At 57.7% G+C, this 24891-nt stretch overlaps 1 protein-coding gene across 2 annotated transcripts in view; it reads right to left on the bottom strand.

Moving 5' to 3' along the window:
• The window catches only part of KCNQ4 (potassium voltage-gated channel subfamily Q member 4), a 70152-nt gene that overhangs the window by 16498 nt on the left and 28763 nt on the right, over window positions 1-24891 (bottom strand). Inside the window, exons 2-9 of one of the 2 annotated variants that reach the window (XM_019487835.2) lie at window positions 17169-17259; window positions 14785-14911; window positions 13455-13630; window positions 12919-13044; window positions 12690-12800; window positions 12135-12230; window positions 9105-9193; window positions 5322-5477 (exon numbers count right to left, since the gene is read on the bottom strand). In XM_019487835.2, coding sequence (XP_019343380.2) covers window positions 5322-5477; window positions 9105-9193; window positions 12135-12230; window positions 12690-12800; window positions 12919-13044; window positions 13455-13630; window positions 14785-14911; window positions 17169-17259 — 972 coding nt within the window. The remainder of the gene's footprint in view (window positions 1-5321; window positions 5478-9104; window positions 9194-12134; window positions 12231-12689; window positions 12801-12918; window positions 13045-13454; window positions 13631-14784; window positions 14912-17168; window positions 17260-24891) is intronic. The other variant, XM_059729593.1, reaches the window with a different exon arrangement.

Here is a 24891-nt window from a genome sequence, read left to right on the forward strand (position 1 = left end):
CCTGCGTGGGACTCGAGTCCTCCAGCACCCCTGCCACCCCCTTCCTTGATAGCACACCGCCCCCCCGGCACACCCCGCTGTCTCTACCCAACACCCGCCGGTGAACGGAGCCAGCTGCCAGTTAAACACTGTCCGAGGGAAGCGTGCCAAGCGGAGGGCTCAGCCCCAGACCCCGCGTGGCAGGCCACGGGGCGCTCACCCCGAGGAGAACGACCACACTCCAGCCAAGCACGGCGCAGGCGTGAAGGGCGAGGGGCTGGAGCAACTCCCCACGGGGCCTTGCTTCAGCGGTGCCTCCCATCTTACCCTGGACGGGACATGGGCCCCGTTCCTTACACTAGGGCTGTCAAACCTTGGCAGGATCTGGACCACGGGGCTCCTTGCACGCCAGATGACCCCACTCCAGTAGCAGGACAACAGCTTGTCAGCATGGCTCCAGAGCCTGGGGGATGAATGCTGCCACCACGTACGTCCCCGCTCCCCTTTTCCTCTGCCCCTGATTTTAGTCACCAACACCAGGTGAAGACCCTGAGTTCAGTGACGGGCAGTAGCAGTGGCATTCAAGCCCCAGTTTCTGGAGCCACGTGGACAAGCCTGGGGGCTGCTTGTTGAACAGAGGCATCGCATGATGGAAAGGTCTTGCTGATATTGGGCCAGAGTCTACCCTGCCTGTTAGGTGCCTAAGAGGACTCGGGCACCACAGCGCCCTATCCAAACCCCCGGGAATCCATGAACCTTTCTGCTTTGGAAATGCACCAGCCACTTACTTCCAAGATGGACTCACAAGAGAGCGGCAAGAAGGTGACGGCCCCAACCCACTTTTTGTAGAGTTTTTCCAGGACTCAAGTACTGCCCTGAAGCCCACTGACAGGCCTAGCAGTTGGTACAGAGCATCCATCCACACTAGGATCCCTGGGCACAGCTCTGTGGTCCAGGTGAGAACTAGTTAGTCTGCACCAGCATTTCTATTCAGGCAGCAGCAAGGGAGTTGGTTGCCTTCGTGGCTCATGTACCCCACCTGATTCCTTCTAAACTCTTCACTCCGCAGGTGTTATCGGACCCCTCTCCTTTTTTTTTTTTGTAATGGCCTTAATGTTGCACTAATTAAACTATTCTTTATTTTGCAACTTTGCCGTCTGTTCCCTCTCCTGGCAATGCAGCTCTTATTTCACAGCCCTGCAGATTAGCTAAATACATTCACTCAGGTGGAAATAACTTTCAGGGAAGCATTGGATGTGCTGTCAAGATGCTTGAGACAGCTAGATTGCGTTTTGGGTATCTGAAAAGGAGATGCCCATTCAATTCTAATGACTCCAAAACCAGTGAAACAACATTTTTTCTTTGCTGTTTGTGGTGGTTTTTGTATACATAAGAAATGCTACAGCAAATGTATAGTGGTTTTGCTGCAAACTTTAAAGGAATAATATAGCCCTAGGCCGCTAGCTGATTAGTACAGCTTCTTGTTAACTTGATAAAAGTAGGCACGTGTTATGTGCATCGCATCACCTGCACCCCACCCTTTTCAAGATCCTAGATCCGGCCATGGTGGTTTGTGTAGGTCCTGTTTAAACAAACACCTTGACCCCATAGGAAGGAAAGAGTTGCGCTACCCAGCAGTGGAGCTCTCTGCGAAAACCAGGTGAAGAGATAGAAAGGACCCAGCCAGCGCTGCATTTGGAAGCTGAGCCATTGCCCTTCCTCCCACGGGCCCCTGGCAGACATCAAGAGAGATCAAAATTCCCTGCCAGCAGCACGCGGGCTACTTTCCACCTGTCCCCCTGCCGCGGGGGTCTTGGCTTTGTGTGCCTCGCCCGGGGCAGCACCTGGAGAGTGGCAAAACCTCCGGAGGGAACCTACCGTTACCACGGCTCTTTGGGAGAAAGAAATAAAGAGGCACCGCGGCGTCGAGAAAGGTTACCTGAGACGTAAACACCTGTGGGACTGCACGTCTTCGTCTTTCCAGCTTCCGGGAATGAATGGAAATGCAAGACATGGTGGGGGAGAGATGGGGGGAGGTGGAGACGGGGAGCGAAGGAGGGGAGAGAAAAAGAAGATGAGAATGTCATGAGAGGTGATGTTAGTAAAAAGGGGACATCTGGACCAGGGGGAGGGATACACCGACTGGTCCATCAACATCTCACCTTAGGGCCAACCCCCTGGGGGCCACATGCTGGCTCATCAAGATCGTGGCACTACTGGAGTCCAGTCCCCCTCGCCCCTAAGTGTGGTCCATGCCCCAGCTGTGTGCCCCCGAACCGGGGTTGTGCTGGGGGTGATGGACCACGCACGGTCGCAGGCTCATCTCGAGGCCAGCTGCAGGTGAAGCTGGCCTCTTATGTCTGTCTGACCCCAAAGCCCATAGCGCCAGGCCGGCAGGGGACCGGAGCACCACGTTGTCCTGGGAGGTCCCCATGCGCTGGCTCTTCAGCAGCAGATCAAGGCAGCTTCACTGCAAGGCGGCTCTGGGTAAGGTGATGGGCTGTGCTGGGTGGCTCGCCTCCTGTGTTTTCCCCAACGGAGCAGAGACATGGAGCAGATGAGCCCAAGTGCCCAGAGCATCTCCCAGGACCCCAGGCACGAGGTCTGCAGGGAGCTCCGAGTAAGTCCGGCCGGTTGATTCTGCAGGGTGCTTCATGTTCACCGTGAATCCCCAGGCGGGCACAGGGGACAAAGCACCACCCTGTGCTGGAGACAGTCCAGCAACCCCTGGGCAGAAGCAGGGAGCGCGTATAGTCCCAACACTCAGCTCTTCCCATCTCCGAGACTTCCACAGGGACCGCCACAACAGCCCCCTTTCACAAACAGGGAAACTGAGGCACAGAGCACTTTGGGAGCAGCCTCCCACTGCCCACCTCCCAAATCCCTCCCTGAAGCACGGCAAGGAAAACCCTGTTTCCTGTCCCATTCCCACCTCACTTGCAGATGCCTCGGACCTACTGGTCTCCAACCCTTTGCGCACCAGGGCTGGGGTCCATCACTCCCCTAACAAGGTGACAAGCTGGGGCTGCGGGTTTCCCGGATGCTGCTGACTGATGGGGAAAAACCAGCACTGGAAGTGGATGTATAGGGCAGAGCTCAGCCCCAGTACACACACAACCAGGATCCCAACTATCTCCTGTTCTGGCAGCCACAAAAGCAAGCCCAGGCTCATCACCTCATTCATATCTGCTCGCATGGCCAACACTCCCATGGCAGGAGCAGGCCCATTCAGCATCCCCAAGACATAAGTCCTGCCTCTGGGGAACACAGAGCTGGAGCTTTCCTGGCTGATTCACTCATATCCCTGCTAGGGATCACTGAAGAGGGCAGAGGCCCCAAACCCAGGCTGAACAGAGCCAGCACGGCGGACGGCTCCTTGCATGGGACTCCAAGACATCTTCACGCGGAGCAGTGCGTGGGAACCGGAGCTGGCTTCTCTTCACATCACTCTGTCACTGCTGCCCCTTCGAGTTCCCAGGCTCTGCTGGCTTCCAGGAAATCCCCCTGAACCACCAAGGGATGCCCAGAGCAGTGACAGATGGGCACCGTGCCCCACACCAGACCCCTTTACCTGGGGGGTGTTGTGCCCCACAGTCGGCCGGGATTTCACCAACAACACGTTACACACATCCCAATCACACGCAAGGCATTCTTGAGTAGGGTCTGGCTGAACCGGAGAACTGGCTCCCAGATGCTGGGGCTGGTCATCCCCCTTGCTTCCATCCAGTTGCCTGGTTCCTGTATCGTCCACCCCCTTGAACCTCCAGGACCAAGGATCCTCTTGGGGGGAAAGCGTTTCCTCCAGAAGCTTGCACCCGAGAGCAAACAGCAAGCAGCAGCCAGCAGCTGTTTCCTTCACCGTCATCGGTGGTCCATGCTTTTTCACGCCGACACGTCCTGTGCATCCCAGGGCCCTTGTCCACAAGCTCAGAGTGAGAAGGCAGGTGTGCGCACCTCCGTGGCAGCTCGCTCACACAGCAAGGGACTGCCCCGCTCTCTGGATCTCCCACCCCTGCACACCCCGCGCTGGTGGTCAAATAGGTCACGTCCCCCTGGCCCTGCTGGCACAGGCACCTGCCTCCAACTACAGGCTGCCTCAATGTGAGCAATAGAAAAATGCCCTGTGATACAACTGCCCCGTTTATATTCCCCTGGGAATGGCTGGAGTCAGGGGGAGAAAACTAGTAGGGGAAATGAGGACTGGTTGGGGAGCAAAGCAGAAGGCAAATGATGGCAGCGGGATTACCCTGTGGGTGACTGGGAAGGGATCTGGTGGCTACAGAACAGCAGCGGTGGGCGCGGGCATTAGTGCGTGCACGGCTCAGACCTGAGCCCAGGGCAGATGGAGAAGAAGAAGAGGAGAAAGAAAGGACAGGAGGTTTCAGCGCAGAGAAAGACAGGTCTGATTCACCCTTTCCTGTAATGCCAGGCAGAGGGGCGCTCGGTGACGTGAGGAAGGCAATGCCTCGGAGAATCGGGCCGAGCCAGCTTCTGGTTCACCTGTGGAGCTCACCGCTGCAGGGGGCAGCTCTCCGTCCAATTCGAAACAGGATTCAGCATTTCTACAAACAGCACCAGCAGGTAGGAATAAAAAACAAGCCTGTTTCCTCCTGCCTCAGAGCTCTGCCTTCCCCAGGGGCAGCAGGGGAAGGGATTTACCTGGGAGACGGCGTAGCACAAAGCGAAACGTGCTGCAGAACGAGCTGGGCCGTAAGGGCATTCGTTTTTCCCGGTGCCGGCACCAGGAGGAGGCAGGGAAACAGGCTGGAAGGCTCATCAGCCTGGTCACTTATACTGCAGGGATTGCAAAGCCCGTTTCAGCTGCGCACTTGGCTTGCCAGCGAACAATGTTCCCAGTGACATTGCCACACCGAGGCCGGGGAGGTTTGAACAGTCCAAGGGACCTGGGCTGGGAGTCGAAGAGGAACAGGGCTGTTGGAGAGGATAAGAATCTGGATGGAGACCCCTTTGAGATGTGGGGGACAGCCCGGCTGGCACGAGGAGATGTGGACACAGCTGTGTGTGTGTGTGTAATACTGCAGTCCGATCTGCGCTGTGACAACACTCTCGAGCCAGATCCAGGGCCTGAACCAGGGACACCGGCATCAAACCTGCCCTATGTAAGCTAAAATGACCAGCTCCATCACCTTGGAGGTGACAGCAGACACATCCACCTCCAAACACGGTCCAGCCAAGGGAGGCACAACACATCCACCTGGCACCAGACATGGACACAAGCCCTTAGCAGCCAGGAGGAGCCCCTGCACACACACAGACAGGGCCAACAACAAGAGGAGACAGACAACGGGCACAGCACGGAGCAGCCATGGGCTACGCCCTACCTTTCCCCCACACAAAGAAGGGGGGCGATGGTTTTCTGGCCAGGGGTGAAGCAGTGATAAGGCAGTGGGGCTCCGTCGGGCAATTTTTTCACCTCTGAGGTCCTAATTCCTCCGTTGCGGGCTCGGTGCAAATGCTCAAACATAAGAACCAGCTCTCTGGGGTGGAGGAGGGGGTCAAATAAAAACACGGAGACATTAAACCTCTCAAGGAATAAAGAGAAACCAAAAGGATGTGTAAGAACAAAGCCCGGACCGCGAGGGGCTCTCTTAGGGGGAAATGGTAAATCAAAACCATCTTGCTGGGAAGACAGTGTCTCAGTCTCAGGTAGGACCAACCAGGGCCAGGTCCCGGCACCCGGGTGAGTTAGTGCTTCCTACAGTGCAGACCCTCCGCTGTCATCCATGCAGCGAATATTCAGCCTGGAGAACAAGATCGCCTTTAAAACGTGGCAGGAAGGAAAACACCAGCTCCGAGAAAGGCACAACTCGCCCTGCTTATCTCAATGGGGCGTTCACTCTGAACCCTACCGATGACAATTGAGTGTCAACTTGATAAGTGCCACCTAGGGCATGACACTGCAACATCTCCTGATGGTGAGCAGATTTCATGCTCGTGTCACAAGTGGGTGCTGCCCGGTTTGTGGGCAGAATGGGAAAGGCCCAAAGTTTTTTTTTAGCTGATTTGATTCCCATTTTACTCCTTTCCTCTCCACCCTGCTGTAAGACCAGCGTAGGTGACGCTGCTTCTAGCATTCCCCAGCATGGCTGGGCCTGGGAGCTGGCACCGAGGGCTGGAGCAGAGCCTCTTTCAGCCCATTGTGGCTCCACCATGTTCAGATCCAAAGTCTATGGAAGTCAAGAGAGAGACTCCCATGGCTCTGGGTGAGATGATAATCACCACGTCACTGGGGCCTTTGAAGAATGGAAATCACGTTAGCATTTTATACCTGTGCACTACTGATCCGGGGTCTCTGTTGCTCCAGCACCAGTGTATCAGGGCCTCGTGGGCTGGCAGGAATGTATCCCCACAGCTCCCTAGCACCGGTTGGTGCTACTACCCCCTAGGGGGAGAGTGAGGGGGGGAAACTGAGGCACAGTGAGACTCAGTGACATGTCCAGGGTCACACATGGAGTCTGTGGCAGGGGCTCAAACTCTCTGGTCATGGGCTGGAGCCTGAAGCCCTGGACCACCCTCTCCCTTCAGAGGCCGCACAAGGCAGACCTGCAACGGCGTTAGCTGGGGAGGTTCAGAGCCAGACATAAATCCAGACGGGGCCCGATCTCATCTCCTCTCTAACATCACTGCACCAACTCAGTGCCCTTGGACTCAAGGCTGGCCTGCTGCTGACAGGGATGCTGCTAGGCTGTCTAACATAGGGCAGCTCTTAGCCCCTGGATATGGCAGCCCAATTTCTGTGCCGGGCAGCTGATCATCGCCTGGGCACTGCGGTGAGCAGGGCTTGGAGGGGGGGGTTGTTTTTCCGGGTGCTGAGGATGTTATCTTCAAAAGGGAAAATACAACAACTGTCAGACCAAAGAAACAAAAGAACCTAGCACAGGACACAACCACGGGAGAAACCAGAGGCCAAACCCGAGCCGGATGCTCGTCAAAGCCTGTGGTCAGCACGGGAAGGAGGCTTGCTCAAGGATCCACGCAGCAGAGAGAGGCAGGATGCTCAGCCCTGGACAAGAGCCAGCTGTAATGCCCAGCCCTGCCCCAGGGCCCTTGCAGATTAAGATGGGCAAGTCCAAGGTAGTCCAGAAACAAGGACTCTGTGGGCCGTGTCCCTCCAACCCATGAGAGCTGGAGGTCTGGGGGCTTCCCCTTCCAATGGCATCCTGCTCTAGGGCCCGAGTTTTACCAGGGATGGCAGCCCGTACAGATACCGGAGGGAGCATCCTCTCTTCCATGAACACACTATCCTCTCCTCCTGCCCTTGCTAACCTCTGCAAAATCGACTGGCCCAAACAACCCTAATTCCTGTTCATATCCACAGCTGCCGCCAGCCCGCGGCTCTCCAGTGGGATCCAACCCCTACGGGGGCTCCAGTATGCAAGAGACCTTGGAGATGGGGTGAGAGACAGAGTGAGCAGAGATGGGATGGATGGCAAGGTTGGTGGCCTCCACGGGGAACAGGCGCTGTAGGAGATGGAAGATGATGGAGGAGGAAGTGTAGGATTTTAACAGCTGCTCCATCCCGGGGAGCAAACTCAGCAGAACGCAAAGGACAAAAGGGAGAGCCATGCAGACTTGGCTTAATAGCTCCCAGGGTGGACTAGAGAGAGAGACCAGCCTGACCCCTCACTCCGAAACCAATGGAAGAAGGGGCTGCTAGGGTGGGCATCACCACTATGTGGCAACCTAGGTACCCACATTTTCCCTGCCTCTCCCCAAAAGCCTGCAGGAGGGGCGGGGGGTGCCAATCAAAGGAGCTAGCAGGCCTGGAAATGTTCGTGGCAACCTGAGGCTGATCTCAGCTGGTTGTAGGTGCATTCAGCTCAGGTCCGACTGGTTCATCCCGGAGCAACTTCCCTGGCTTCAGTGGGACGACTGCTGCCAGTCTGAGGCTGGCAATGCTACGTGCCTCTGCTGGGCAAATCTTGCCTTTTTAAACCTCTTGGGCTTTGCATGCAAATGCCTGGTGGACCAAGCTCTGAAAGGTTTCTCAGAGGAGTGGCCCAGTCCCAGAGCCAAGGCCTGGATAACCTCTAGAGGCTGCTTCCCCAAAGACTGCCCACAGTGCATGGTATCCTGCCCAAAACCTGAGCCTGAAACTGCTCAGAGCCATGGGGAGCTCAACCCCAGGATGCCAGGGGGCAGGCCACTGGCCTGGTGCGCCATGGGCACACAGAGTATTGAGCAAGCTGCATCCAGGATTAGCTGGGGATAATTCAACATGGGAACAGGCCTGGTGCCAGCCGCACTGCAGCTGGGATCACCACGCTCCTGCGCACAGGGGTCACCCCCACGTGTACAGGGATTTCTGGCACACACTGTGGCACAGGTGTGTGCAAGCCCTCAGCAGCAGCTCACTGGTGCGCAGGGGTGACAAGCACCATCTCCCCACTCCGATTCCCAGCTGCAGCCATGGATACAGTACCTGATCTTGCAACCCCTTCGCCCCCAGCTCCAGGGGTGCAAGGAAAAGCTCCTGGCTCTGGAACTGATAAGCTGAAGGGGTTAACACAGAGCACAGCCCTTGTCTTGCCCCTCTACACCACGACCCCAGTACTAGAGCAGGGTCATTCTGCACCTGCCCCCGTTTTGATGACCCCAGAACAGCAAAAGCAATCCAGCCCTCGACGGGGCCAGCTGCAGCGCAAGAGACCTCCGCTGAGGCTCCCCAGGCAGGGAGCGGGACGTGGCTTTCAAAGCTGTACTCCACAGTACTCAAAAGGGAAGTCTCCATGGATCTAGAGAAAGGGCTACAGCTTCCCGGGGACAAGGCAGGCTGCTCCAGTCTTGGCATCTGATGGGACTGGCCACGAGGAGGCTGGCTGGGTGAGCGGCACCGAGCATGGGTGCCCCATCCAGAGGCTGAAGCGCTCCCAGCCCTGCCAGCTCGGGAAGCCAGAGGCCGTGTCATCCTGGAGGGCAGGGCTGAGCCACGGCAAGCTGATGGTCCAGGGACCATGAGCCCCACACGCACCGCAGGTCTCTGACCGGGAGCTGGCGGGCTGGATTTGTGGCTGTAGCCACCACTGGTGGATGCGGAGCCTCGAGTCCCCCTCCGCCACCCGCCTCCCACACCGCGTGGTTGTTCCCCGTGGCGCCTTGCCTACCTGAAGGATGGGAGGACACTGTCATAGTAACACCAAGTGGCGGTCAGGTAGGCCCTGCTTGCGTCGGTCGAGTACAGTCGCCAAGCAGCCTGTGCCGGAGAGAGCGAGGCTGTTAGCAAGCAGCATCATGGGAGCCATTAAGGGAAGGGGACCCCGTGGTGAGAGCAGGAGCCTGGCACTTGGGCCTGAGTCCCTGCCACAGACTCCCTGTGCAACCTGGGGCAAGTCTCTTAACTGTCAGTGCCTCAACTCCCTCTGTCTGGCACTGGGAAAGCACCCTCCCCTACCTCCCAAGTGAACCAAGGGCAGATACTGTCATTTATGAGATGGTCGGATGGACCATCTCACAGGGCAATGGGCATGAGAATAGTTCCTCTGGGAGGAGAAACTGGCCTTGGAAAGGTCTCCCAGCTCAGCTACTTGAAAGGAAGAGAGAAAAGTTTGCAAGTGCTGGTAGGGGGGTCAGATACTGCTGCTCTGTGGGGCAGACGGGTGCATCAGCACCGATGGGCTAGTTTGTTAATTAGGTGGCTCATGGGATTGCCAATAGATTTCCTCTTGGCACCCACATGCACACCTCTAGCTGTGGGACCTCAAAGTTGCAGAGTCAGTGGCATGGTGGCACAAGGGCTGGCTGTGGTGGCCCAGTTGGGGGCACAGGGGGACCGGTGTTGTGAGTGTGGAGGGGCGTGGGAAGAGCGGTGTACCAGCCATGGCTGGAGTGCCCAGTGTGCCCTAATGCAGGCATGGGGCATGTTGGCTGGACCATGCAGAGCCCGGGGGGGGGCACAAGCTAGGATTCAGAATGACCGGGACAAATTGGAGGATTGGGCCAAAAGAAATCTCATGAAGTTCAGCAAGGACAAGTGCAAAGTCCTGCACTTAGGATGGAAGAATCCCATGCACCGGTGCAGGAATGGGACCAAGAGGCTAAGGAGCAGCTCTGCAGAAAAGGACCTGGGGGTGACAGTGGACAATAACCTGGATAGGAGTCAACAGTGTGCCCTTGTTGCCAAAGTCTAGTGGCATCCTGGGCTGCACTGGTAGAAGCATTGCCAGCAAATCAAGGGAATTAATTATTCCTCTCTATTCAGCACTAGTGAGGCCACACCTGGAGTCCTGTGTCCAATTTTGGGCCCCCCACTGCAGAAAGGATGTGGACAAGTTAGACAGAGTCCAGCAGAGAGCAATGAAAATGGTTAGAGGGCTGAGGCACATGGTTTATGAGAAGAGACTGAGGGACCTGGGCTTATTAGTCTGGAGAATAGGAGTCTGAGGGGGATTTAATAGCAGCCTTCAACTCCCTGCAGGGCATTGCAGAGAGGATGGAGCTGGACTGGTCTTAGTGGTGGCAGATGGCAGAACAAGGAGCAATGGGCTCAAGTTGCAGAAAGGGAAGTTGAGGTCAGATATTAGGAAAAACTCTCTCATGAGGAAGGTAGTAAAGCACTGGAACAGGCTACCCAGAGAGGTGGTGACATCTCCATCCCTGGAGGTTTTTAAGACCCGGCTTGACAAAGCTTTGGCTGGGATGATCTAGTTGGCAATGGCCCTGCTTGGAGCAGGGGGTTGGATGAGATGACTTTCTGAGGTCCTTTCCAACCCTCATTTTCTATGATTCAAGCATCCTCACAGCCCGAGCAGGGAGCCCTCCCAAGACCGGGACAGTGGCAAGCACCACAGGGCAGGACTACGGTGCGTGGGCAGAGCTGGGCATGCAGGAGTTTGCCCCCGCTAACCCAACGTTGCACCTAGTCACGGTCTCAGGCAGGAGTCTGCCTGCGGGCATCTCAGAGCAGCGCAGTCTTGAGGACGATGCTGTCGAGGTTCCTCCTCCCCATCTCTAGCAGCAGCTCTGATGTACCAACACCCCAACAAGGCAACTATGGCATGCCGGTCGGGGGGCTCAGCCTGTCTGCTGCAGACCAGTCAGCCCTGCTCAGATCGGAGAGGACCGACCTCCAACCCAGAGTCCTCTGGATGACCGTCCAGCCAGAGGCTCCAAGGGGCTGAAAAGATGAGATGGGCAAGGGAAAGGACAGCATGGGCTGGAAATCTCTCTGGCTCATTCAGATCCCAGGTTGCATTGATCAAATCCTGCTTTGGGGCAACTCCTGGCTCACGAGAGGTTTCCCAAGGCCAAGTCAGGTTCAAACCCCACTGGCTGTGCTGGAGAGGAAATCTGCTCGCCACCCTCCCAGCCCCTGCCTGCTTCAAGCTGTTCTCCTGGGTCTGTTCTTTTGCTGAGGCTTCAAGAAGGGACAGGGACATTGATTACAGAGTGATCACAATAGGAGAGGCCTTATCAAAGCCCGCACGGCCTCTTGTCTGCATCCTGATTGCCAGCAGCGATGGCCCAGCTCGCGGGGGGGAGCACATTGTGCAAGCACGGGAGCTGCGGTGCGTCACCGCGGGCGCTTTGTCTCCCAGGCCATGTGCTTGCAGGTGCCTTTGTCTTGCCCTGAGCCCAGAGCTATGAATCTGCAGCCGCCTCTCTCCTTCTTGGTGGGGGATATGATGACAGGAGAAGCCAGGCCGCATTGAGAAGGCTGGGGAGGAGTGAGAGCGGGGCCAGTGGACTGGCTGGCGGTGGGAGATAGAGGAAAGGGGTCAGGGGCTCTCTTTGTGTGCCCGGGCTCTGAACTCAAGAGATAAGGAGGGTTTTCTAAAGTTTCCCTTTCTGTGGCAACCGCAGGAGGAGGCTGATCCAGACGAAAGAGCTGATGTGCCAGGGCTCGCTGCATTGGCACGGGGCTGCGGTGCCATCAGACTCTCAGCAGGGCACGTTTCAGATGTGCTGAGCTCTGCAAGGCAGGGCTAGGGGCTGCAGGAGAGCTGTGCGTAGGGAGCCCAGTGACAGACTGACATAGCAGGGAGGATGAAAGGACATCCATACAGCTGGGGGGAGAGGCACGGAGAGCCTAGGACAGCTGCAGGATGAGTGGGGAGCAGGGGCACAGCCATGCAGTGCCCGGGGCTGCAGCAGAGGATGGGAGCTACCCAGGCCAGGGGCAGGTGTTGGTACAATACCTGGATCAGGTTTGCGGCTGGCATCTTCCTCTTCTCAAAATGCTTCTGCCGATGCTGCTCCTGGACTTTCAGGGCAAACCCAGAGCCCAGGATGCCCTGTGGGGAGAAGGGGCCAGTGTGAAGACCTAGACCAGAACCCACCTGCCAACTCACGGGCAGCCACATCCGCCCCCATGCCCTTGGGGAACATCAATGCCAGCTTCAGTCCCGACCACCCCAAATGGGGAATCGCTCCAATCTGCTGGGTGCATCGCTGCCCCCGGGAGCTGGCAGCCCCTTGGAGGTACGGGTTTCAGGTGGTGCCACCCTCATTCCAGCCTCCCTGCAATGGCTGGGGGTTGCTGGGCTCCAGGGTGCAGAGCCCACTGCTCCTCTGGGGAGGGAGGGAGAGGAGAGACAAGCACAAGGAGGAGCAATGATACCCTGCAGGCAGGATCCCATCGGGGTCTCCCCCCATGGGCCGCGACCCCTTATTTTATAGGGGATGTTTGAGCTTCCTGCTGGATCAGAGCGTAGAGGCCCCAAGAGGGTAGCAGCAGCCCCAGCACTACTCACAGCTGGGAGGGCGAAGAAGGAGATGCCAAGGAGTGCAAAGCAGGCGGCCAGCACCCTGCCCAGCCACGTCTGGGGGGTCTTGTCCCCATAGCCGATGGTGGTCAGCGTGATCTGCGAGAAGGGAGAACATGGGGGCGTTGACGGAGCTCTTCTCCCCTTGTCCAGCCCAGCCCCCCTCCAGGCACGTCCCTGCCCCCCTGGGGCAGCGGCCCGCTGAAGCTGAACTTACTGTACCCCACCAGAGGGAGTCGGCGTAGGTGGTGAAGTCGGCGTTGGTGTCCTTCTCAGCCAGGTAGACGAGGAAGGAGGCGAAGATGAGGACCAGGAAGCCAATGTACCAGGCTGTGATCAGCTCCTGCCGGGGGGGGGCAAAAGCCAAGCGGGTCCTGATGGCCTCCTCCAGCATGCAAGCACTAGGAGCCCTGCAGAGCATCCCTGTCCCGGCAGGGCTGAGCAACTCGGGTTGGGAGTGGGAGAGTTCAAAGACAGGGAGGAGAATCGTGCTTGCAGGCTGGATGTGAAAGAGCTGCGTGCCCCGATCTGTCTGCTCAGTACAGGGGAGGGGGTGAGGGGGTTGGGGGTTGCAAAGCAGAGGGGTGATGAGTCAATGCTGTGTGTGGGGATCCCAAGCATGGGGATGGGGCTGGGGGCAGGCCAGGAGGGAGTGACACAGGCAAGAAGGGAGCAGCTCTGCCCTGCGCACCTGCCCTAGATCCAACCTTTCATCCTGGGACACCCTCCGCGTCTCCTGCCCTGCAAACTCACCTTACTGTGGGCATAGACCACGGAGCCCAGGAGCTTCCAGGTGCCGCCACGGCGGTCCATACGCACCATGCGCAGGATCTGCAGGAACCGCATGCTGCGCAGCGCCGACGTGGCGAAGATGTTGCCCTGAGTGCCGGCGGCGATGACGGCCAGCGAGGCGATGAAGACGATGAAGTCTGTAGCCCGGAGCACAGGGTGGTGAGGACAGGGGAGGAAGGCATGGCTGGTGGTTCTGGGAATGAAGTCTCTGCCCCTTGGGACCTGGTCCCCAATATACATGTCCCCGGGGGGACACACGCCCTTTCTGCTCGGGGGGTCTCCTTGCTAAGCGGGGCAGGATGGAGCAGTGGGGATCTCTCCCCAGCTCACAGCTGAGGACCACTCCTGAAAGGCAGCAGGTTGCAACTCGGCTAATCCCCAACACCCTCCATTCCCGGTTCTTCCCACCCTTAAGTGGGGGGTCCCTGGGTACATCTGGAGCATCGCCACAGCCATCCCAGCTACAGGGCAGACACAGCCCCATGCTCTTGTTGCTTCATGGCTGGGTGTCAGCAACCATGGCTGTGCCACCGTCTCCAGCAAGAAGCAATCAATGCCTCTCTGTGGTCACTGCTGGAGGGGCTCCATCCACAGCACCGGGAGCCGTGAAGGACACCCTGACCACCCGGACACCCTCCCTGACCATGCTCTGCTTGCAAAGGGGACCTCAGAGGCATCAACCCTGTCTCCACCCTGACGGGACCCGTGTCCCTCCAACGGCATTGACCACAGCCGCAGACACCAGCAGGGCAAACAAGCCCTGCAGTGGGGTTGCCCCCAAATGTCCACAAAGGCCCCTTCCCAAAGCCACTCCTCGAGCCCAAATCAAAAACCTCGGCCTGGCTCTGGGCCACATTCTCCCAAGGAGGCCAGCGCCTGGCTCCTGAAGGACTCCAGAGGAGATGAGCAGAACAACCAGGGAAAGGGCTGTCCCCAGACCTCACCCACCAGCACAGCCAGGGTGGAAACGCTTGCATTAGGAGGACCTGCTACAGCCAACCTGGGTGCCCCCCCACTGCAAAACTCCCCCTGCCTGGAGGTACCCTGGCCATATACCCCACCCTGACCTCATTCCCTTTTGTCCTCCCTCGCAAGGTGGCAAGGAGATGAGGGCACGAGGAGACTCTCCATCTGCCCGGCGCTCTGAATATGCCCGTCACCGTGGCATTGAGGCTGCCCACAAGAGCGTGGGCCTGGCCGATTGAAGCCTGGTGTCTCTGATAACCAGGGGACAGCAAGTGCCCCCCAGAGAAGTGCAGAGGGAGCCTGCGCCAGCCTCTCCCACGCGTACCTATGACGCAGAAGGGTTTCCTGGCGAAGCGGAAGCGGCCCTGCCAGCCCCGGTAGCGGCAGCAGCAGCCGGCCGCCCAGATACGGATGAAGTACTCCATGCCGAACACCACAATCATGACGAACTCCTGGCAGGGGAGAGGAGGAGAAGCAAGTCAAGTGCTTTGGAGAGTGGAGCGAGCAGGGCAGCTGGAAACAGCCCTCGCCACTTGACTCGAGTGTCAAGCGTCGGCCAGGTTCTCGTTTCCGTGCAGCTCCCTGAACGGGGCCCGGGTAACCCCCGTTGAGCAGACACACGTCCACAGACACAGCAGCCGGAAACAGGAGCCCACAGAGGGCAGGGAGGCTTGGGCACCTGCCTTCTAAATATAAAGTCCCTCCCGTAAATAATTGATCCCTCTTTGCACTGGGCTGGGCTGAGACACCTGCAGCCAGCACTCCCAGGGAGGAGGAAGGAGCGCATGGGTGCTCGCGGCCCACCGCTGTGCCGCTTTCAAGGCAATCCTAGCTGGGACACTCCTGGGACCCTCGTTGGGGCAGGGACAGCTGGAGAGGGGGTGGTTCTCCCCAGGACTCATGCAGACAAGGCAAAGAAGGAGCAGGAACAGCCTCTCCCTCTCTAGAGCAGAAGAGGATGTGACACCCACTAAAAGGTCCATGAATTGAAAACTGAGGCATTCTCTGAAACAGGCATTGTTGTGCAGAAGGGGCACTTGTATCTTGTCTGTATACACAGAGACACACCACTAGACGAACACACACGTGCACATGCACACGCACACTAGGTGAACTGACTTAACTGAAGGCATGGTGTTGTGCCACCCAGACCTGCCTCTACAGGTGGCCAACAGAAACGTGGGCTTTGCTCTCATGTCAGAAACACGGGCTCATCCATGCTCTCACTTTAAACAGAGCAGAGACCTTCCAGGTTCAGGTCTCTCTCCCTGCCATGCGTGCATCTATTTGGACAATCCAAGGTGACCAAACCTAAGGACTGTGCTCCAGTATCCAGATGCCAGAATCTGCCTGGTTCGAGGCTTGCACATCGCTGAGAAGGGGCTGCAAAATGCCCATGCTGCCATTGCCTGTAGGAAGCATGTAGCCCCAGCAGCGGTGGGTGGGAGAAGGCTGGTGTAGGGCAGCAGCAGGCTCCTGCACCATCTCACCTGGCTCAGAGCAGGTCTGGATGACACAGGGGGTAAAAATACCAGCACCCTGTTTATCGGAGCAGCGCTATCATTGCTACCATCCACGCAGCTGAGACGGGAAAGCACGTGCCAACGTAGGCAAGAGCAGGCGCGGTTGTTTCACACATGCCTTTCCAACCAGGCAGCCGCCTCTCCTGCAAACGGCTCTCATGGGCTTTGGTGGCCCAGATCTCCACGTGCCTGGAGATCCAATGACAAACTGCTAAGAAAACTTCCCAATGCCTTCTCCTTCAATGGGAAAGTCAAAAAGATGAGCTGGGATCCCTGAACCAGGAGCCTCATCTGAATGGCACCCATCCCCTCCCACCTGAGCCAACTTTAAATATATATGGGTAATTTTCCTCCACCGTCAGCATTGTACCACCTCTCCTCCTACCTTTCACACACAAGCCCCCCTTTTGCTTACTCGTGGGAAAGTCACGAGGACCTTCCCGATTTAGTCTCCATCACTGTTGGGAGAAATCCAGTGTCAGCTGTTTCTGACAGTTTGGGGGAAAGTGGCTTTTTTTAGATTTTTTTTTTCTCCCTCCCTTTTCCAGTTGGGTGTTTTCTTGCCTTTTTTTTTGCCATCTAGAATAAGTGCAAGTCGACAACAGGTGCCTTACACCAGCCCCACCAAAGAGATCTCAAGGGAGATCCTTGCAAGAAACATGACGGTCATCGAGGCCGTCCTCCAAGCAAAGCCCAGCAGCAAGAGCAAAGGCAGCATGACTTAATGGTTACCCTTAAGGAGCTTGGAGGATTGGGACACCTGGCTTCTCTGTCCAAGTCATCCAGGCACTTCAGCTGTCATTTATAACAGCTAAATGAGCTAAACTAACAGTTAAAAGCCAAGTGATCTTGGAAGGGCATCCACACTTAAGGGGTAGAGATTGAGCACCATGTCTTCAGTTAAGCTGGTCTGCCTACCGCGTGTGTGAGAATGTGTGTGTTCGCCGAGCGTGTGTGTATCTGTGCATGCAGACAAGATATAAGTGCCCCTTCTGCACAACAATACCCATTTCAGAGAATGCCTCAGTTCTTAATTCATGGGCCTTTACTGGATTTCTCTGAGTAGGACTTTGACTTTGATGCTGGAGACTTCCCCAGGTTGTCCTGGCTCTGGGTCTAACCGGGGGGGGGAATCACGTTCTACTTGGGCAAATGGAAGATACGGACATATCTCTAATGAACTTACCAAGATGAACAGGCATTCGTTGGCGAATTTCTGATGCTCCTGGATGGTAGAGAAGACGGACAGCACCAAACAACTGAACACAAGGACGAATCTGAAACGGCAAATAAACCAAAAAGATTAGCAGACTTTGATTCATCCGTGCCTTCCTACAAGGCACCTGTCCACCCGAGCCCTGCCATGCACCTAGGAGACCCCCCCACCACTGTGCCTACAGTAGGTGACAACTCCCCAGCATCAGAAACAGCCAAACCTTGGACTGCTTAAAAGTTCACTCTGCAACAACTGGTCATTTGTGATGGGAAGGAGAGTGGACATGGAGAAGGAAGGGGTAGTCTGACCATAAAGGCAGAGTACAAACAGCCCCATCTTGTCAAATCCAACCTCATGAGATACCTGCAAGGTGAATGCCCAGCTGGTACAAGCAACCGCATGTTACCAAAATCCAGTTGGATGCAAGATCAAGGGCTGAGGGGAACCCCTGAATTAGATCAAGGAGAGCTGACCCTCTCTTTAACTGCTAGCATTGAACAGTAAGAGTGACCGCTGCTAACAGCACAGCCTTTGGAGAACAGCAGGGGCAAAAGCCATGGCACAATAATCAAAATGACCACACCACTTTGTCCTGCCTTGATATGACTGGCACCACAGAGATCAAGAGGGCTTTGCCTTCTGCCTTTTCATCTCCGACATAGGGCAGCTTACCTGCCCTTTCTCTCCCAGAAATGAGATGCTGGAACAAGGCTGTCCAGTGTAAGCTCCAGAGCTACCCGTGCCCCACTCAGCAAGGAGAAAGGGACAGGCTTAACAAAGAATTGGGAAGAGGACAATCGCAGCTTTGCCTCTTCCTTTCAGGTTTGGGAGGGTGGCAGTCCAACTCCAAATGGCGGGACACCTACACGAAAAGCTCCAGGGACAGACACCAGCATTATGTCCGCGACTGGTGCTCCTGGATACGACTGCGATAGACTGATATCACAATCACTTGAGCAGGAGGATGTTACATCTGCCACAGATAAACCGGGAATGGGCCCCTAGGACGCTTCGCAACCCTGTGTCTTCAGTGGGGTTCAACAAGGTCCGGAGTGAAACTTGCTCATGTCTGAGTCAAACACCATCCCACTATTTTGGAAGTGGGCTGGTGCTGCAGTGGCCAACCGGCACCCCTAGATGGCAGCAGAAAGAAGTGCAGGAGCACCCGAGCCAGCGGGCACCGACCAGGAACTGCGAAGTGCCCGAGTGCCCGGGGTGGCGGGAGAGGGAGCCGCGATGGTCGGTCATATGGGGAGAGGTTGGAGTTTTCTTGTTTCAGGAGGGCTAAGAGAGAGCCCGCGAGATGGCTCAGGAAGGGGGCACCACCTAGCAGATGTTGCCAGCATGCTGCTGGGCAGCAAAGACTCTCCATGTCTGGGTCCAGCCGGACTTTTTCCCTTGATCATTCTGCGTGGATCACAGGGACGGGACAAGCCCACCGAGCTCGAGTTGAGGGCGGGTTGGGACTAGGACCTGGCACAAGGCATGGCCTTTCTCTTGCTGCCCACCTGAGGACCCAGCAGCGAAAAGCCTTAAAGCCCATTACCAACCATCCCCGCTCACTTCCTCTCAAATGACTCATTAGAAAAGACAGTGTCCCTTCCCGCAGATGCCTGATATTCACTCCTTATGGAGCTTCCCAGACACGGCACAGCTTGCTGGCATTGCAGCATTAAAGACAGGTGCTTTAATAAGCGGTCCAGTGAAGCCATTTCTGAGGAGCCTGGAGGGGTTGGGTGAGGGAGGTCTTCGCCACCAACTGGATGACGACCCCCAGATCTTTTTAGATGGGGGTCATGCCATCCTCCCCGCATGAAACTGTCCCTGGGAGCATCAGAGGGTGGAATTTGCCCCCGCTACGCCCCAAGGCCCTGGTCCCACAGCCCCAGCACTCCCATCCCAGCAACACTTCCCTATCCTATTGCCACTTCTCCCCTTCTAGTGGGAAGCACTGTATTTAATTAACACACACCTATTACCGTTGCCACCAGGGAGCCATGCTTTGGCCAACATGGGTAGGGAAACCTGGCTCGGGGGCCACATTCAGACCCGTTATCAGTGTCGAGGTCCCTGGTTTTTCACCGCCTGCCAGCCATGGGAGGGCCAGAAATGCAGCATGAGCTTGAGAATCAAAGCGGCACAAGCCTGTGGTTTCTCCGCCCTGGCGACGCACCCGAGCTTTTGCTTTCTCTGTAGTTTCCTCGGAGGTCTAGGCAGAACGGCCTGAGCGATGCAAGGAGAGTCTCTGGTTGCTTCCCTGAAGCCCAGCGCTCCAGCCAGGGGCGCCTTGCTCCAGACCTCAACCTCACAGCCTGCCCGGGGAGGCAGAAGGGCAGTGTCTGCAGAAGGGAGAGGTTGCCCCTAAGCCCCAAAAACAAGCTCTTGTTCTAACCCTCACAACCACAATCGCTCCTTCCCCAGATCTGGGGAAAAAACCCAGGCGTCCAAACTCCCAGCCCCTTTCTCTAAGTCCTGTGCCGTTCCCAAACCTGGGAAGCGAACCCAGGAGTCCCGAGTGTTGCTAGACTTGACTCCCAGCTGTAAGCTCAGGTCGGCTGATGGGCACAAGAGACACCGATCCCCGGGGCTCCAAGCTCCTTGCAGGAGGGTCCGCGGTGCCCCTCCGCGCCCGCTCCTAGGACAGCCCGATGTGAACAGCCGAGGCAGCGCCGCGCTCGCTGCTCCCGGCAGCTGCTGCAGAAAGTGCTGAGCGCAGGCATGGAAATTAAACCAGCCCGTGATCCTCTGGCTTTGGAGAACTCTCTGAGCTAGGCCAGAGCTTTCAATATTTAATAACGAGGAGCATGGGCAACGTCCCCCTGGGAGGCCCGTGGGAACGCGGCTGCAACACGCTCCTCAACTCCGGCACTGGGCAAGCAATAGAGCCGGGCAGGGCAGGGCAGTCAGGGTGAAAATGGGGTGAGCATGGGGGAAGCTGAACTGGCTGCAGCCCTGTCTGACCTCCTCCTCCAGCCGCTTTCCCTGCAAGATCTCCAAGGCCCTCCTGGCCCTCAGGGAAGTTACCCGCAGGCTTCACAAGCCAAGGGAACGACAGCCCTGGCCTCTGCGTTTGCAGACACTGCTCCTTGCAGACAACCACCGCGCTCAGCACAGGTTCACAGCACCAGGCGCCCGCCCTCCCCAAACCCTCGCTCTTCTCCAGCACCCGTCTGGGACTCAGCCAGGCCTCAAGCCTGTGGTTTCCACCCAGGGTGCCACACAGCACAGCGTTTGGACTGCTGCGGTCTGAGGTCTTTGCGAGAGAAGAATTGCTTTGTTATTTTTCCGTAGTCGAGAAACGAGTGCAAGCGAAGAGCTGGCATCTTCTGGAGGTGGGGGGCTGGAGTTTAAAGAGGTTGAGCAAACTGCACAGAAAAACTTTTTTAGTTCTCTCCCCCCCCAGTAACCGCTCGATGCCCAACCGGGTCCAGCCACAGCCGCATCCCGAAGCGCTGGGATTCAATCGCGCCCCTCTCCCCTGCACAGACAGCCCCACCGATTGTAAGACAGGCAGCAACCCAAGTGGAAAACTCCAGCGGGTTTTCAAAGCACCGACCTAGGGAAGGGGTGATGCAGCCCCAGTGGGGAGTAATATCCCTCCTCTCGGTTCCTGACTTGGCTTCAGGAGACTCTTCCAGAAGGGCACGAAGGTGAGCGCAGCCTCCGGTGATAAATCCCACCCCGTCCCCACCGCGCCTGTAAGTCGCGTGGCACTGCCAGGCTCCTAGAAGGCACGGGGCACTTTTCCTCTCTGGGAAAGGCAGATTTAAGACGGGGTTTATTGCCTTGAGTTACGGCTCTTGGAGGCGAGTCAGACAGCAGGTTTTAAAAAGGGATGAGACGGAGAAAGAGAGAGCAAGCAAGCCTGGCTCTGGGCAGGGAGGTCAGAAAGCTCCTCTCTGGCTCCGGGGTCCTGGTGCCCAATATGCCACCCCTACCAGTGTTAGAGGTGCACGCACCCCAGCCGGGACCCGGTGCCTAAACCTCCCCAGCCTCTGAGCTCTAGGAACCTCTCCCCCCGCCAGCTCTGCGCTCTCAGGCTTAGCTAAAGGCACGAATAAAGAGCACGGGAGGCCGAGGAGGGGGTGCTAGGGGAGCCCCATGATCCCATGTGCACTGGGGGGAGCCTGAAGAGCAGAGCCCCCTCTTTACCGATGCCAGCTGATTTTTCTCAATGGCCTACATGGTGCGGGGAGGAGAGGAGACACCGTCTGCCCCCCACCCCTGCCCTCCCAGCCCCTTTGTAGGGGCACAGAGCGGCTCAGCAGCACATCCCCACGTGTCCCGAGCGTCGAGGCGGGGAGCGAGCGGCCAGCCTCCGCGCCTCTCTCTGACAACACGAGTCGAGCCCGTGCGTCAAGCCGAGCTGCCCTAACCTTATTTTGTCCGTTTCCCTTCCCCGGCGCACATCAGATGGTGCCTAATGGGGACTGGAGATGCCTGGCGGCAAAGCCCCAGCTCTCCTCCCCTCCATGCCCGCGGGCGCCGCTGGAGAGAAATGTTTAATAGTAATAATAGAAAGGGAAGAGAAGCATTAACGGGATCTAAACTCTCCCATGCCAATGCAAGATGATTCCCTACAGGCTAGTTACGCGGCCCCTGCAGCATGTTCCCATGCAAATGTCCTCGCTAATGAAACCAGGGGAAGAGACAGAAACCCCAGAACAAACAAACAGAGCCAGGGCTGAGGAGAGGTTTCGCATGGGGCTTGAAAAGCTGCCCCCTCCCCACCCCACCCACCCACCCTGGCCTCCCCTCACCGCTCCTGCGGCAGGGGGAATTGGCTCTCAGCACCGTGCACTTGGCGGGGTCCGGCCACGCAGCTCACCCCGGGCTGCTGGGAGCCCAGGTGCCCTGTTGGCTCCTGAGATGCTCTTGCAACACAAGGGGCTTTGGCCCATTTAAAATAAGAAGGGAGAGAGGGGAAAGGAAAGGAAGGAAAAAAAAAAAGAGAGAGAGAGAGAGAGAAAGAAAGTTGAATGCGGAGACGAGGCAAGTGGAACTCTCCAAAAATACACTTTTTCCCCTGATCCAGCGATTCTAAATCGGGAAAGCCAAGTCACTCGTGCCACCGGCTCACGTGATGCCATACAAAGGGCCATCTATCCACGGGAGCCGGGCTTGCGTAACCGCACGGGGGGGCACCGCGTGCCTGGAGAGGGCAGCGAGCAGCCCTGGAGACTGGGAAGCGTGGCGCTGATGGGTGGAGGGTTTTGCGTGGGCTGTCGGTGCTTTCCTCGCACGGTCCGTAATGCCCAGGGCCGGATGCTCGGTCAGTGCCTGCCTGCTAAAATGAGTTGGTGCTGGCAACTTTGTGGGCAGCAGGTGGGAAGCCGCACTCTCCAAGGGGCTCACAGCAGCTAATCCTTGATTGAAACGCGGCTGTGAACTCTCTTGGTGCCCAGGAGACTCAGACCTGAGGGTGCTGGAGGGAGATGGATGGGCAGGTCCAAGCTACCCGCCTCTAGGCATGGCAGGCCCCATTGTGCACACCGCTCCCGAGCCCCTCAATGGGCCAGGGTCCCCAAAAGCAGTCAGGACCCCTCCAAGCCATCCACTCATCCTAACTGCTAGGGCCGGCGGGGCTCTGTGCTCAGCTGTCACGTCAGGCTGGGCCAGGAGGTGGCACAAACCCTGCAGAAGCAGGCTGGGCATCCAGCCCCAGCATCAGCCTAACACAGACTAGCCGGACAAGGGCCCCACTAGCCACATGCCACCATCGTGCCATTCAAAGGCCCCCATCACACCGCACCCCCACGGGACTCTGGAGGGAGGAGGGAAACTGAGGCTACGCAGCACCCGAGACCACGAGGGCTTTGGGACAGGGTCCCAGGCGCTGCCGTGGTGCCTGGAGGCTGCTGCGGGACACCAGCAGAGACCAGAGTGATGGGGGGCGCGTGCTGTCCAGGCTCAGAGCTCCCGTCCTGAACCATCGGACCCCGGCGCCTGCCCCCACCTCGGGCGAACGGCTCTGATAACAGCTTCCCCGACAAAATAAAGCCCCGCCGCGGCGAATCAATCAGGCTGCTAAAGATAGTGCGGGGGGGAGGGGGCCAGTCCCAGCCCCTGCGCCACGGGGGGGAGGCGGGGGCGCCCGCTCCCTGACTGACATTGAGTCTTTGTCGCGTTTCTCTTCTCCTTTTGCTGCTGACTGGAGCATTAAAGCCGAATCAGCGGTAACGGGAGTCCTCTGGGGCCTGAAATCAAACCCACGCATCTTTTCCCAGCCAGCCAGGGGCTTCTTGCCCTGAAGGTGCCCACCTTTGCTGTCTCAGCAGCAGCCTGGCTGTCCCGCCCGGGGCCGGGGTTGGCCCCAGCCCCGGGGGTTTTGGGCGAGATGCCCGGGGAGCCAGGGGATGGGTTAGCACTGGAGGAGCATTGGAGGGAGAGCAGCTGGGGGGTGGGTACCAGGCCAGCCAGCGGTGATGGGCACCGCGTGCCAATTAAGGGCCACTGCTCCTCACCTCCCTGGCAGGTCCCGAGGAGGAGGCGATCCAAATGAGAAGGCCGCTGGGTTTTGCCTTTAGACCTCATTTGCAGCACCGTGGGGGCCTGACCCTCCCATTTTGTGCTGCCCGGGTACTGCTGGTTTACCCCAAAGACCATCCCAGTGCAGAGGGCTCACAGCAGGACATGGAGGCCACGTGAGGAGCCCTGCAAGCTTGAACTTTGCCAGCGACAAGCGGGGAACAGAAAGGACAGCAGGGCAGCGCTAGACACTGCCAGAGCTACAAGCACCATCAGGCCGGTCTCGCCCATCACAGGGGCTGGACTGGGGCATGGCAGAAACCATCTGCGGGCAAAACCTGCCTACCCTAAAGGCTCCAGAGCCTCTCCTGGCCAACCCCACCGGCCTCCTTCAAAAGACAAACTCATGCCAAGTGCAGCTGCATCAACTTGAGCTACTCGGAGAGGGCAGTTACGCAGAGGTAAAGCCCAAGCAACGGGCCAGACTGAACGATGCGGTTTGCTTTGCCTGGGCATGACGTACCAGGTTTGCAAGTGGGGTGAAATCTTGTAGGTGCCAACAGCGGCTGCATCAGGGACCGACTCCAGCCTCCCATTTCCAGAAGCTCTCGCCACTGCTTCGGGACCAAGATGCAGCCCCTCTGCCTTGCTGGGGGGAGTTGGGGGGGGGGGGGTTGTTTTTTTTTTGCTGACCTGCCTAATGACTGCAGAGGTCGAAGGAAGAAAGACAGAGTCTTGACTCCCCTCTTTCCCAGCCTGTCAGCAGAACATGAGACCCAGCCTGGCCCCACAGCGGCTGAAAGCAGCCCAAGAAGCTGCAAAAAGAGAAGAGGGTTCAGAGAGACCGCAAGGGGTGGTGGGGGGAGGCCGTGGCTCCCTGCGCGTGGAAATCAGAGACACCCAGCCGCTGACGGGGAAGAAGGCTCCGCATGCGGACATAGACGGACTGGGCTCGATCTGGCAGAGAGGGGAAAGGGCTATGGCAAGCCAGCACGGCAGGGTGCAATCAGGCTTCCTAATGCAGAAATAAAGGAGCCCGGAGCAGGCGGAAAGGAGGGGAGCCCAGACAGACACAGCTCCACACACCGGCCAGGTACAACCCAGGGGCTATGGCACCAATCCTATGCACCTCCACCTCCGGAGATGAATCAGTGTCATTCCCGCTCTCCCATTTAACGGGCAGGGGAAACTGAGGCACGAAGGCTGAAGGTCGCACCAGGAGCCT

This window comes from Alligator mississippiensis, chromosome 6, assembly GCF_030867095.1.
Source record: "Alligator mississippiensis isolate rAllMis1 chromosome 6, rAllMis1, whole genome shotgun sequence".
Taxonomy (NCBI): domain Eukaryota; kingdom Metazoa; phylum Chordata; order Crocodylia; family Alligatoridae; genus Alligator; species Alligator mississippiensis.